Genomic DNA, 14,542 nt, shown 5'->3' on the forward strand with positions numbered 1-14,542 from the left:
GCCTTGATGTCAAGGGCTGTCACACTCACCTCACCTCTGGAATTTAGCTCTCTTGTCCATGTTTGAACGGAGGCTGTAAAGAGGTCAGGAGCTGAGTGGCCCTGGCGGAACCCAAACTGGGCGTCACTGAGTAGGAGCTGCTTCATAGCTCTGTTACTGACACCTTCCATCACTTTACCGATGATCGAGAGGAGACTATGGGGCGGGAATTGGCCGGGTTGGATTTGTCCTGCTTTTTATGTACAGGACTTAAATGGGCAATTTGCCACATTGTCAGGTCAATGTCAGTGTTCCACTATAACTGCGACACAGATGTCTGTCCCATGAGCGGCTGTAGTGCAGTGGGTAATACCATTGGATAAGAATGCGAAGGCCCAGGCAAATGGTCTGGGGTCAGTGGTTCAATTCACAGCATTGCAACTGGAATTGAAATTTACTGTTGGATAGCATGACTGAGATGTTCATATCAAGTGAACTCTGGACCATGTGGTTCCCCTGACCTGCCCCCATTCAGTTTAAGAGCACCTAAGGATGGCCAACTACTGCAAAGTCATCTGCACTGCCCATGTCCCACAAAAGAATAAAGGAGCAAGCAATGGTTGTGTAATTATGGGGCACAAGCTGAGCTCGAGCAGCAACATTTTTCTCCGTATAATTGGCCCAGTTGTTGTTCTTGGCTCCCTACTGGTTTCATTTGCTGCTTTGCTCCTCTCTCCACAGACGCTGCAGAGGATTACTACCTGTCCAATCTGTATGAATGTATTTTCCTTCTCTGCTCAACTTTGGCTTGTTCCATTTTAGCATCACTCCAATCTTCACCCTGTCGAGTGTGAGTGGCATCAACCTGGACATGCTGAAAGTATTTCTCAATGTGCTGCCACCACTAACAAACAGTAAGCAACAGGAGGAGCTCATGCAGCAGCTGACTGAGTTTCAGGTAAATGGATCTGCCAAGGAGATCACCTGCCTCTGTTCTACACAAAAGGCACGACCATCATTTACAACCTCACCCTGTTCTCATACTGTTGTAGTGCAGGAAACAGACATTGTGCATCCAGCTATCTCCAACAGTATTGAATCATTATCTTATTGAATAGTATCGGTTGAGCAACAAATATTGACCAGGATAGTGGACACCTGCCAATAACACCTGGGGACCTTTAAAACAGTGCATATAAATGTGTCCTGTAGTGCTGACCCTCCGGTGCAGCGCTCCCCCAGCACGTGCTTCCAAAGTTGATTTCCCTTTGCCTTGTCTTGTCAAACAGGGCAGTTTGTTGATATAGAAGGGAATGGGCAGGAAACATATTTCCGATGGAGTTAGCCGGTTGTGAAGCAATGTTTCTTGTAAAGTTTGTGATCTCTTGTTGCTATATCTCTTCCAGGTTGATGAAATCTACTCTGTCCCTGATGTGGGCACAGTTGTCGGTGGGACGTTGTACAGGTAAGTATTAAAATGCTTTCAGTTTTCTGTGTCTAGCTATATCCAGGTGTCCCTCTGGTCCCTTCCGTGTTCCACAGTCACTGTACTGTACTGGATCCAGCTATTGCTCCTGGTCTTTTTCACATTCCACAGTCCCTGTGAGTGACTGCATCCAGCCATCCCTCCCATACAAAGGTAGTGCAGCGCAGGATCAGGCCCTTCGTCCCTCCAAGCCTGAGCCGACACATTTTGCCCTTCCACACTGAAACTGCCTTCACTTACAGGATGCATATTTCTCTCTCCCTTCCTGTTCATGTATTCGTTCAGGTGCTTCTTGAACGCTGCTATTGTGTCTGCTTCAACCATCTCTTCTGGCAACTTGTTTGGGCACTTGCCACCCTTTGTGAAAAACTGTCTCTCACGTGTGTTTTAAACTATTTCTGCACTCTCCCACTCTTGAACTTGTGTCCTTTGTAATTTATCTGTGCACTGGGAAAGAGCCACAATTTTATAAACTTCCATCAGATCACCCCTCAACCCCCTGCATTCCAGTGAAAACAAACCCAGTCTATCCAACCTTTCTTCACGGCTAAAATCCACCACCACCACCCCCCCCCTGCCCATAGCAGACAACATCCTGGTAAACCCTTTCTGTACCCTCTCCAACGCACCCACATCCATCTGGTAGTGTATGCAATATTCCAAGTGTGGCCGAACTAAAGTTCTGTAAAGCAGCAGCATTACTTGCCTGTCCTTACACTGAAGGGGTTCCAGTGAAGACAAGCATGCCCCAGGCCTTTTAGTACTACCTTATCTACCTGTGCTGCCACTTTCAGTGGTCTTTGGACCTGCACACCCAGATCCCTCTGCGTATCTATACCCCTGAGGGTCATGCCATTCACTATGTAATTTTCACTGGGACTTGACCTTCCAAAATGCATCACCTCATCCTAGTCCCTTTGACGTTCCACAGCAGCTAGAATTTAAAGATTATGGGAGAGGTGGTCTACAACTGAGGCAGTATCATTGAAGACAAAACTCACTGAGAACGGGTTTTGTACGAGTTGTCCAGTTTGCACAGATTGACGGAATGTTTGCCTTTATTGCGATTGATGGAATATAAGAGGAGCAGGGCAATTTGACCAGGCCTACAAGCTATTCCTCCAAACACAGTAGTAGCATTGCATTCAGTTGAACTCGCTGCATTTCAGGGAAGGTGGAAGGAACCTTTTGAGGATTCAGCACAGAATGAAGTTGGGTAGGGCTGCAAGGGGCAAGACAGGAGGGCACATGGCACAGTCCAGGTTTGAAATGGCCTGACTTGAAAAGATTGAGGTGTGGGAGATTGCTTTCATCATTGTAAACAATTTAATTCATTTAACAGGGACAATGCTGAGGAGCAACTTCCTCTGGTTGTGGGGGTTAGCTTGAACAAGTGGGCAGCAGCTTAATGTTGAAGCTGGGCCTTTTGGGAGGATTTCAGAAACATATTGTCACACAGGGGTGGGAATCTGGACCTTCTGTCTCCAAGCTGTAGTAGTTGGTGAGAAATTGGAGCTTTGAAAGCCAAGCTGAATGCCCTCAGATCCCTTAATGGGTGGGTAAGGATCTGGTTAAAATCACCCCTCACCCCTCTCACTCTGTTTGTTTTGACCAATAGCTCCTCAAGGCTATGGTTTTCTCTCTGTTTCTCTCTCTCTCACCCAGTGGCATTTGCAGAGAAGGTGAGCAGCTGGTTGTGGGCCCCACAGACAATGGCAAGTTCCTGCCTCTGAAAGTGTGCAGCATCCAGCGAAACCGTTCTGCCTGTCGAGTGCTGAGAGCAGGACAAGCAGCCACTCTGGCCCTGGGCAACTTTGACAGAGCCCTTCTGCGCAAGGTGGGTATTTAGTTCAGCATTGGCCTAGCCTACTGTGTGTTCCTCAGGCAGTCCAGGGGCTCTGGTGCCACTACACCCGTTATTGTAAAGTCAGGCCCATTATCTTGATAAGCAGAGAGCTGAGTTCAAAGCTAGAATACAAGTTGTGTGGTGGGGCAGGCTGAAATTGTATCAGAGATAATGGGAACTGCAGATGCTGGAGAATTCCAAGATAATAAAATGTGAGGCTGGATGAACACAGCAGGCCAAGCAGCATCTCAGGAGCACAAAAGCTGACGTTTCGGGCCTAGACCCGAAACGTCAGCTTTTGTGCTCCTGAGATGCTGCTTGGCCTGCTGTGTTCATCCAGCCTCACATTTTATTATTATGGTGGGGCAGGCTGGATGGCCTGAATGGCCTCATGTTCCTCCAAGAAGCACTTGTTTGCAGTGACTTGATGTAAACTCCATTGATTCAGGATATTCTGGAGAGCACGGTCTCCACACTGCCCCAGAGAATGGGGATAATCAGCGCAGATTGTCTTCTGGAACTCCCAGCATTCCTACACAGCGGATAAGGCTTTGTATGAGTGGTGACCACCATCAGGAGCTGAGAGCTGTTAGGTCGTCCTCACTTTCACTCAAACGCGATTGTGCATGCTGTGACCTGTCAGGATTGTGCACACTGCTGTGTGTACAGGCACTGTGCTTGGCTGGGGTTAATGGCTCTAGAGAACACGGTCACATCAGGAATGTTGTATATGAAGTGGTGGATTGTAACTAACTCTGTCTATGGCCCAGGGCATGGTAATGGTGAGTCTCGAGATGAACCCCACAGTCAGCTCCCTGTTTGAATCCGAGATTGTACTGCTTTTCCATGCAAAGACTTTCCGTAAGGGATTCCAGGTGACGGTGCACGTTGGCAATGTACGGCAGACTGCCACTGTGGAACTAATCCACGGCAAGGTAAGTGACACTTCACCCACCATACCCAATAGCAAGGTTCTCCAGACCCCTCCCTGCCTCATTCAGCTCTTACTGTCCGCTTCCCCCGCCCCTGTCCTCTCTCTGAAGTCTGATTGGAGTTGCTTGTTGCAGGAGGATTTGAGAACAGGGGAGAAAGCTGTGGTCCGTTTCCGTTTTATTAAACATCCGGAGTACCTGAAAGTGGGAGCCAAGCTGCTGTTCCGGGAAGGAGTGACGAAAGGGATTGGTCACGTGACGAATGTTCTGGCTGAGCTGGAGTGCTGAGTGTCTGTGTACTGGAGAGCACAGTTCCCTGGGATCATCTCACAAGGCAATGTCAGTGAACCGAAGACTGCGTTCAGCAGCAGCAGCTGCTCCCATTCAAACACAATGTTTAACTGTGTCTGTGACTCAGCTTTGAGGCAACCCCGGTATCTCCAACCCAATGAAAGATTGGAGCACCCTTTACTGAGTGCCCTTGCTGGAAAAGTTCGTGTCCCTGCTTTCTCAATCCAACTTTCTCTCACTCTGCACCTCTCATCCATCTGCTAATTTATCACTAGTGCTGCCTGCCGAAGCTGCACATCAGCTCATACCTGGGAGCTTTATGCGCTGCTCCTGTTTGCTTCCTCTGGAGCTTTAGGCTGGAGTATTGTATTGTGGAATGTGTTCAGTGAGGCCTTTTTCACAGCCTTGAATTTGGCTTTGATTGGCAAAGCTAGACATCGCAATGATATTCTGCCAAAGTAAATGCTGCCTGGTAACAACAGAGTCCTCAATAGCACAGAGGGAGCTTTACTCAGTACCTTATGCTGTGCTGACCCTGCCCTGGAAGTGTTTGATGAGAGCAGTAAGGAGGGAGCTTTACTCTGTATTTAACCCTGTTATTAGCCCAATCCTGGGAGGGTTTGATGGAGACAGAATGGAGGAATGTTACTCTATGTTTAACTCCGTGCTGTCCCTGTCCTGGGAGGGTTGGATGGGAACAGGATAGAGAGAGCTTTACTGTGTATCCACCCCTGTGCTGGGATAGTCTTTTCTGGGTGGGTATTGAGGATTGGGTCACCCTTTGCAAGGAGCTGTTGGAGAATAAAACCCAGGTAAAGATAGCAATAGAAGGGGTAAGGAGACCAAAGGGGACGTCTCCTTAGTTAGCCCTGCACCCAGTGTTGTGCAGTAGGTCTGCTGTTGGTTTTTAGGGGGTGTCCTGCTGCTTCGGGGCATGACTTCACTTTTACTGAGTCCAGTCAGTGCCTTCTAATGGTAGATGTTAGTTATCATGTGTGATATAGGTCAGTTCATGTATATTGTGTTCTGTATATAACAACAGATGTACAGAGAAATTTGTTTTAAATAAAATTTTAATTCACAGTTTCTCTAATGTTTCTTATTTTGGGGGAGGCAATGTAAACATTAAAATGTGGTAAGGCCATTACCAAACTCAATAACTCTTTTTCAATGGTTGAATTTTTTTTTTCTGGTGGATATTGAGTTTTTTAAAAAAATAACCAATTAGCCTTTCACATCCACAATTATCGTTCTGAAACGGCACAGCTCGAACACTACATTGCTGCATCAATAGCAACGTTGAAGGGTTTCAAAAGAATTTGGTGTGGCTGGGACTGGTGCAGTGGTTAACACTTATTAAATTCTTGAATGCCTCCTGGCATTGTTCTATTCATCAAAATTTAATTTTTTTTAACAGATCCATCAGCAATGCCACCACACTATTAAAGTCTGGTGCAAATTTCCTGTAGAATCTGCTCAATCCTAAAAAGCATAGCCCTTCCTTCCTCAAGGATGGTCTTGGAAATTCCCCGATGGTCTTTGTCTTCACATTCCTTGGTGTTATCCGTCCGTATCTGATGTTATGCCCTAAGAATATCATCTTTGCCTTCACATATTCTACTTTTGCCAACAAAGTGGCAACTAGTACTTTGCTAACAAAGTGTGGAGCTGGATGGACACAGGCCAAGCAGCATTTCTGGAGCACAAAAGCCGATTTTTCGGGCCTAGACCCTTCATCAGAAATGGGGAATGGGGAGATGGTTCTGAAATAAATACGGAGAGAGGGGGTGACAAACTGAAGATGGATAGAGGAGAAGATAGGTGGAGAGGAACATTTTGGGGCGGAGGTACGGAGAGGATAGGTCAGTCCAGGGAGGACGGACAGGTCAAGGGGGTGGGATGAGGTTAGTACGTAGGAAATGGAGGTGCAGCTTGAGGTGGGAGGAAGGGATGGGCGAGAGGAAGAAGGCGGGGACAAGCTGGGCTGGTTTAGGGATGCAGTCGGGGGAGGGGAGAGCTTGAAGCTGGTGAAGTCCACATTGATACCATTGGGCTGCAGGGTTCCCAGGCGGAATATGAGTTGCTGTTCCGGAAACCTTCGGGTGGCATCATTGTGGCAGTGCAGGAGGCCCATGATGGACATGTCTGAGGAATGGGAGGGGGAGTGAAAATGGTTTGCGACTGGGAGGTGCAGTTGTTTATTGCGAACTGAGCGGAGGTGTTCTGCAAAGCGGACCTCAAGCTTCTGCTTGGTTTCCCCAATGTAGAGGAAGCCACACCGGGTACAGCAGATGCAGTATACCACATTGGCAGATGTGCAGGTGAACAGTGAACCTCTGCTTGATGTGGAAAGTCATCTTGGGGCCTGGGATAGGGGTGAGGGAGGAGGTGTGGGGGCAAGTGTAGCACTTCCTGCGGTTGCAGGGGAAGGTGCTGGGTGTGGTGGGTTCCATGACCTCATCACCTCAGGTGACCTCCCACCCACAGCCTCCAACCTCATTGTTCCCCAACCCCGCACGGCCCGTTTCTATCTCCTTCCCAAAATCCACAAACCTGCCTGCCCTGGTCTACCCATTGTCTCCGCCTACTCCTGCCCCACCGAACTCATCTCCACCTATCTGGACGCCATTTTCTCCCCCTTGGTCCAGGAACTCCCTACCTATGTCCATGACACCACCCACGCCCTCCACCTCTTCCAGAACTTCCAATTCCCCGGTTCCCAACACCTCACTTTCACCAAGGAAGTTCAGTCCCTATACACCTGCATTCCCCATGCAGATGGCCTAAAGGCCCTCCACTTCTTGCTGTCCCGCAGGTCTGACCTGTCCCCCTCCACCGACACCCTCATCCACCTAGCCAAACTCGTCCTCACCCTCATCAACTTCTCTTTCAATTCCTCCCACTTCCTACAGACAAAGTGGGTGGCCATGGGTACCCGCATGGGCCCCAGCTATGACTGCCTCTTTGTAGGTTACGTGGAACAGTCCCTCTTCTGCACCTACACAGGCCCCCAAACCCCACCTGTTCCTCCGTTACATTGATGACTGTATCGGCGCCACCTCTTGCTCCCAAGAGGAGCTTGAACAGTTCATCCACTTCACCAACACCTTCCACCCAACCTCAAGTTCACCTGGGCCATTTCCAACACATCCCTCACCTTCCTGGACCCCTTTGTCTCCATCTCAGGTAACCAGCTAGAAACTGATGTCCGTTTCAAGCCCACTGACTCCCACAGCTACCTAGAATACACCTCCTCCCACCCACCTTCCTGCAAAAATTCCATGCCCTATTCCCAATTCCATTGCCTCCACCACATCTGCTCCCATACATCCCAGATGTCTTCATTCTTCAAGGACAGCAATCCTGCCCCCCCCCCCCCAACCCTCCAGTGGCCGAGAATGCCCTCGACCGTGTCTCTCGCACCTCATCCCTCACACCCCGTCCCTGCAATAACCGCCCAAAGAGAATCCCCCTAATCCTCACACCGCCCCACCAACCTCCGGATACAATGCATCATCCACCGACACTTCTGCCATCTGCAATCCGACCCCACAACTAAAGACATTTCTCCATCCCCACCCTTGTCTGCCTTCTGGAGACACCACTCTCTCCGGGACTCCCTTGTTTGCTCCACACTCCCCTCCAACCCCAATACACCCGGCACCTTCCCCTGCAACCGCAGGAAATGCTACACTTGCCCCCCACACCTCCTCCCTCACCCCTATCCCAGGCCCCAAGATGACTTTCCACATCAAGCAGATGTTCACCTGCACATCTGCCAATGTGGTATACTGCATCCACTGTACCCGGTGTGGCTTCCTCTACATTGGGGAAACCAAGCGGAGGCTTGGGGACCGCTTTGCAGAACACCTCCGCTCAGTTCGCAATAAACAACTGCACCTCCCAGTCACAAACCATTTCCACTCCCCCTCCCATTCTCTTGATGACATGTCCATCATGGGCCTCCTGCAGTGCCACAATGATGCCACCCGAAGGTTTCCGGAACAGCAACTCATATTCCGCCTGGGAACCCTGCAGCCCAATGGTATCAATGTGGACTTCACCAGCTTCAAGATCTCCCCTTCCCCCACTGCATCCCAAAACCAGCCCAGTTCGTCCCTGCCTCCCTAACCTGTTCTTCCTCTCCCCTAACCCCTCCTCACACCTCCATTTCCTCATCCCGCCCCCTTGACCTGTCCCCTCCGTACATCCCACCCGCCATTCTCTCCTCTCCACCTATCTTTATACATCTTCGGTCCGCCTCCCCCTCTCTCCCTATTTATTCCAGTTCCCTCTCCCCATCCCCCTCTCTGATGAAGGGTCCAGGCCCGAAACGTCAGCTTTTGTGCTCCTGAGATGCTGCTTGGCCTGCTGTGTTCATCCAGCCTCACATTTTATTATCTTGGAATTCTCCAGCATCTGCAGTTCCCAAATTCTCTTTTGACCAAGTTTGCCTTCCATCGTCTCTCAAGGAGCTCTGCCAAATTTTCCGTGTGATTTTTCCATGTATGACTGAACATCACTCAGACATCTATGCAGATGCCACAATTAGTCAATCCTACCTCAATCCTTTCATATGCCTTTGAAAAGTGGTTGGTGCATTTTTCATTCCAAAGGACATTTCTGTAAATTGGTCCAGCCCATTTGGGGTTACAAACACACCAACCTCTTTTGCTCTCTCTCACAAAGGTACTTGCCGGTAACCATCGAGTAAGTCCAATTCTGTGATAGAGTGGTTTGTCCTACTTTTACTGCACAGTCCTCCAGCCTTGGAACTGGGTATGTCAGAATTGATCACAGTGTTGACCTTCTGATAATCTTTGCAGAATTGTTGAGTACCATCAGGTTTCGGAACAACATGATCAGCAAACACCACTCACTTTGATTCATCTCTATGATGTCTTCTTGTAGCATCACTTCCACTTCCCTCTGAACCTGCTTTAAGAGGATTAAGCCTGTAAGGGGGGTGTTTTTATTGGAACAGCATTTGTCACATCAACCCCAAGTAGTACGGAGTTAGTCCTCTATAATTCTATTTCTACACAAGTCCCCAACAACAAGCAACCAAAATAAAACAGGTTTTCACCCCTCAAGTTTTAATTTAAAATATTGGACACTAAATCCCCAAATCTGTTTAAATCTGCTGGGACCTCTCAAGCCCTAAATCTGTTCAGATCTGTCCATTTCTGTTTAGATCCATTCAAATCCTGGACATGAGCCCCCATCTGTTATAAAGTGGGGGTTGACCCCCCCTCCCCTCAGAACTAAAGCCGAAACACCCAAAGAGCAGCACCTCACCCCATGATCTGCAGAAGTAGTGTGAAAAGTAGTGTAATCTGCCCTTCAGCAACTTTTAGTGTTAAAATAAATCCCTGAAACTTACTTCATAATTAACAGATACCAATTTATTTATCTAACTCTAACAATGAACAAAGTTACTGAACAATTAACAAACCGAATGGGTGGCTCAGTGGTTACCACTGCAGCCTCACCACACCAGGAACCCAGACTCAATTCCACCCTCGGGTGTCTGTGCGCAGTTTGCACATTCTCCCTGTGTCTGCATGGGTTTCCTCCCACATTCCAAAGATGTACAGGTTAGGGTGGATCGGCCATGCTAAATTGCCCAGGGCTACGTAGATTAGTTGGGTTATAGGGGGATGGGTCTGGGTGGGATGCTCTGTGGGTCAATGTGGACTTGTTGGGTTGAAGGGCCTGTTTCCACGCTGTATGGGTACAAATAAACTCCTTCTAACTACTAACTATTCCCAAATAAAATAAGATTCTAATGATACAGCTCCCACTCACATAAAAAATGTAGAGTTGAATCTCTCAAAAATTACAGACAGGTGATGTGTCTTCTGGAATGCCAGTGCCTTCTCCATCAATAATTCTGACAGGAATATTCACTACTTGGGCCATGGGTACGCTTGTTTTTTTTTTATGGTGCTTTCTCTAAGACATGGAGGAGTCTGTGAGAGTCAGCAATTTTCTGTCTGAGCGTTGATAAGTTAACTCTGGCAGATGGCAGTTAGCTCTCCGTGTCTTTGTCTCGCTCCTCCTTTTATACCTTTAATGACATATCAATTTCTTACAATAGGATTAGTCCTATGTTGTCAAAACCATCAGATTTAATTTTAATTATCTAAGTGCCTGGTTCAAATTGGTTGGCAAATTCAAAAATTTGTCTTCATAAAAACTGCTTCTTGGCCCGATAACTGCGCGGCCTTTTGTGTTTCAATTCGGGTGCTCCCTGTGTACTTGCACACTTTCAAGCTGCTGCTCACAGATTTTATTTTAAATCTCGAAGCTCAGTAAAAGCACATAATCTTTTAAAGGGACCATGCAATGTTTTCCCCCCGGCATTTTACAAACACCAAATTCTAACTTTCTGCCTCCCAATCCACAAGTACTCTACCCAACTTCCCAGGGCAGAAATGGCTAACACGAGGGGTCATAGTTTTAAGCTGGTTGGTGGAAAGTATCGAGGGGATGTCAGAGGCAGGTTCTTTACGCAGAGAGTTGTGAGAGCATGGAATGCGTTGCCAGCAGCAGTTGTGGAAGCAAGGTCATTGGGGTCATTTAAGAGACTGCTGGACATGTATATGGTCACAGAAATTTGAGGGTGCATACATGAGGATCAATGGTCGGCACAACATTGTGGGCTGAAGGGCCTGTTCTGTGCTGTACTGTTCTATGCTCTATGTTCTATGTTCTAACTTTGCAATGTTAGGCCACATTTGGAATATTGTGAATAGATCTGGGTAGCGAAATTGTTTTTTAAACAGGATGTTGCCTGGTTTGGAGGATATTATCTGTGAGGAGAGATTGGGCTAATTTGGTTTGGTTTCACCTGAACTTCAAAGGAAGAGTGGGACTTGATAGAAGCTTACAAAATAATGAGAGGCATGGATAGAATGGGTAGAGTTTTGTTCCCGGGGTAGGAATGTCAATAACTAGGGGACACAGATTTAAGGTGAAAGAAGGTAAGTTTTAAGGAGATGTGAGAGGCAATTTTTTCTTACGTTTAAGGTGGTGGATGCCTGGAATACGCCAGAGGAGCTGGTGAAGGCAGATACAACAGCAAACTTTAAGAGCCTCCTTGACAACTACATGAGTAAACAGCAAATAGAGCGCTATGGACTGCATAGAGGCAAAAGGGTTTTAAATTAGAAAAACAACATGTATTAGCACACTCTTGGTGGGGCAAAGGACTGTTCTTCTGCTGTTCTATGATTGTAATCCTGAAAAAATGTGAGCTGGTGTGTTGTTATTCCTCTCAAAATACAAGGAGCAATTTCTTCCCACGGCGCTGCCAAACTGTGAAATTCTCTGTACACTGTACCGCAACATCCTTCTGAATGAGTTTACGCACCCACCCCCCACCCTCGCGGATGTTAGCCCTGTTCTCGTTCAGACTGTCATCCTGGTTCAGGGTCAGTGCGTCCAGCTTGTACAGGACCCACCTTCCCCAGAAATGAACCCAGTGATCTGGAAATCTGAGGGTCTCCCTCCCACACCAACTCATCAGCCACCCATCCGTCCAACTTTATTCCTTAACTCACCGGCACATGGTGTCAGTAGTCATTAGGACCTTGGGGGTCCTGCTGTTTAATCTGCCAACAGATCTCTTTGATTTCTGGTTGCAGGACCCTGTCCCTGTTAATCTTACAAACAGATTTGTGTATCGGAATTGAAATTGTCACACTTGTGGGCTCTTTTTGACGCACTCTTTGGATTCTTCACATGACCGACCACATCATTGTAAATGATTAGAGGAAGAGGGCAGTACAGTGGTTAGCTCTGCAGCCTCACGGCACCAGGGACCCAGGTTCAAACCAAGCCTGTGTGGAGTTTGCACATTCTCCCCCTGCCTGTGCGGAGTTTGCACATTCTCCCCCTGCCTGTGCAGGTTTCCTCCGGGTGCTCCGGTTTCCTCCACAGTCCAAAGATGTGCAGGTTATAGTGGATTGGCCGTGCTATATTACCCGTAGTGCCCAGGGATGTGCAGGTTAGGTGAATTAACCATGGGGAGATGCAGGGTTACAGGGATAGCAAAAGTGAGTAAACCTTGACAGAATGCTGTTTGGAGAGTCGGCGTGGACTGTCGGGCTGAATGGTCTGTCTCCACACTGGAGGGGTTCTGTTCTATAAGTTCAGACTCAGCCATCCTGTGGCACAGACAAAACAGTGAGGCAGTTCCCCTCCTATCTATCTGTCTCCAAACAACAAGCTTCCAACGCAGCAGAGAGATCTGGTTATCAACAATTTCTGTTTGTGAAGGGGGCAATATGCACACAGAAGCTTCTGATGTGACCCGTAGCTGGGAGAGGCAACTGGCAGTGAGGCTAATGCATGTCCCATTGGAAAGAAAGCGCTGATAATACAGCTCAGTAATATTTGCAACATTGTTTAAGGCTGCCTTGGTAAGCACTGTTTAATAATGCATCATGTAATCAAGGAAGTCAGATTTTAAGATTGTTTTAAACAGCACTTCAGCCAAGCTCTGTCTAGCCCATGGACTCAGTGAAACCCCTTTCTCCCCACTCCCACCCCTCACATTACCTCCCATTTTCTCTCACACACACCAACCCCTCACGTCACACCCAGCCCCTCTCTCTCTACAACGCCCCAGACCCACAGCAAAGGAGTGACTGTGTTGTTAGCTCTCCTCTTCCTGTCTTTCTCAGGACAAGGAGACAGGTATCCTGGGCACAGGGGGTGGGGGGTGGGATTGTTTCTCTGAAACAGGTACATGGTAGAAATGTTGAGGACACAAGCAAGTAAAGCAAACCATTTTAATTTGGTCATCACAGAATGACAATGAGTAAAGGGCTGGGATTAGGTTTCAAAGTCAGGGTTTGTAATTCCCTGAACGTAGATTGAGGAGACAGAACATAAAGCTGTTTAAAGCGAGTAACTTGCTGTGGGGGCTGCAGTCTAGAAGCAGAGCAGAATGGGAGAGCGAGTGCGAGCCTGGGAGGAGTGAAATCAGCAAAACACGCCATTTACACAGAGCACGTGAAAAGTTGAGAAATCACCCTCTGCCAAACCTCAGCACAAACAGCAGCTGATGCAATAACGTGGAAACAGAGCCTGTAGATGAAGCAAAGCCTGGTATTTAGCAGCATCAGTAACAAACCACCCAGCGAAGCTACAGGGCAACAGAGTTGGTGGAGCTCTCTGACACTCTCCCTCAGTCTGGAAGAAGCTCACGGTCTCTCTCTCTCTCTCTCTGTTTCTCTCTCTCTCAGTCTGGAAGGGGCTGCCTGGTCTTGCTCTCTCAGTCTGGAAGGGACTGCCTGGTCTCGCTCTCTCTCTCAGCCTGGAAGGGGCTGCCTGGCCTTGCTCTCTCTTTCAGTCTGGAAGGGGCTGCCTGGTCTCATGCTCTCAGTCTGGAAGGGGCTGCCTGGTCTCGCGGTCTCAGTCTGGAGGGACTGCCTGCACCTGCACACAGCTGCCCCCCACCCCCCTCTCTGCTCAGTGTACAATGAGGAACAGGAACATGGCTGGCTATAACCAGGAGGGGCTGGGCCCGCGACGACTGCTTAGGGTGGAATCTCTCATTCACGCACAGGCCAGGCTTAGTGTGGAGCTAAAACCAGGGAGGCCTCACTGAACATCCAGGCTCACCCAAAGGGGGAACAGCACAGGCTGGCTTACTCATGGATGAGACTCAGAATTCCTGGTGTGAAAGCAGGCCATTTGGCCCATCTAGTTCGTAACAATCTGCCAAAGAACATCCCACTTCGACTCAAACTCCCACCCTATGTCCTTTACCCCACATTTCCCACCTACACCTACATATCCCTGCACTGTGGGACAAAACTCAGAGCACCAAAGGAAACCCATGCAGACATGGAGGAGGGGGAATAGCTGTGTGGAACGTGTACTCACCCGAACCCTTCTCCCTGGTGCTGAGAGGCAGCAGTGCTAACCAGTAAGACACAGAGTCGCCATCACTAATTCGCTGACTATAGCTTTAGTCTCTGGACACAGACCCACGTC

The 14,542-nt window shown here is 48.4% G+C and overlaps 1 protein-coding gene across 1 annotated transcript in view; it reads left to right on the plus strand.

Moving 5' to 3' along the window:
- gtpbp2b (GTP binding protein 2b) overlaps nucleotides 1-5,617 on the plus strand; it is a 30,966-nt gene extending 25,349 nt beyond the window's left edge. The window contains exons 8-12 of the mRNA XM_059645093.1: nucleotides 802-937; nucleotides 1,386-1,444; nucleotides 3,131-3,302; nucleotides 4,082-4,246; nucleotides 4,379-5,617. Coding sequence (XP_059501076.1) covers nucleotides 802-937; nucleotides 1,386-1,444; nucleotides 3,131-3,302; nucleotides 4,082-4,246; nucleotides 4,379-4,531 — 685 coding nt within the window. The 3' untranslated portion in view covers nucleotides 4,532-5,617. The remainder of the gene's footprint in view (nucleotides 1-801; nucleotides 938-1,385; nucleotides 1,445-3,130; nucleotides 3,303-4,081; nucleotides 4,247-4,378) is intronic.
- Nucleotides 5,618-14,542: the final 8,925 nt, after the last annotated feature.

This window comes from Stegostoma tigrinum, chromosome 4, assembly GCF_030684315.1.
Source record: "Stegostoma tigrinum isolate sSteTig4 chromosome 4, sSteTig4.hap1, whole genome shotgun sequence".
In the NCBI taxonomy this organism is placed as follows: Eukaryota; Metazoa; Chordata; class Chondrichthyes; order Orectolobiformes; family Stegostomatidae; genus Stegostoma; species Stegostoma tigrinum.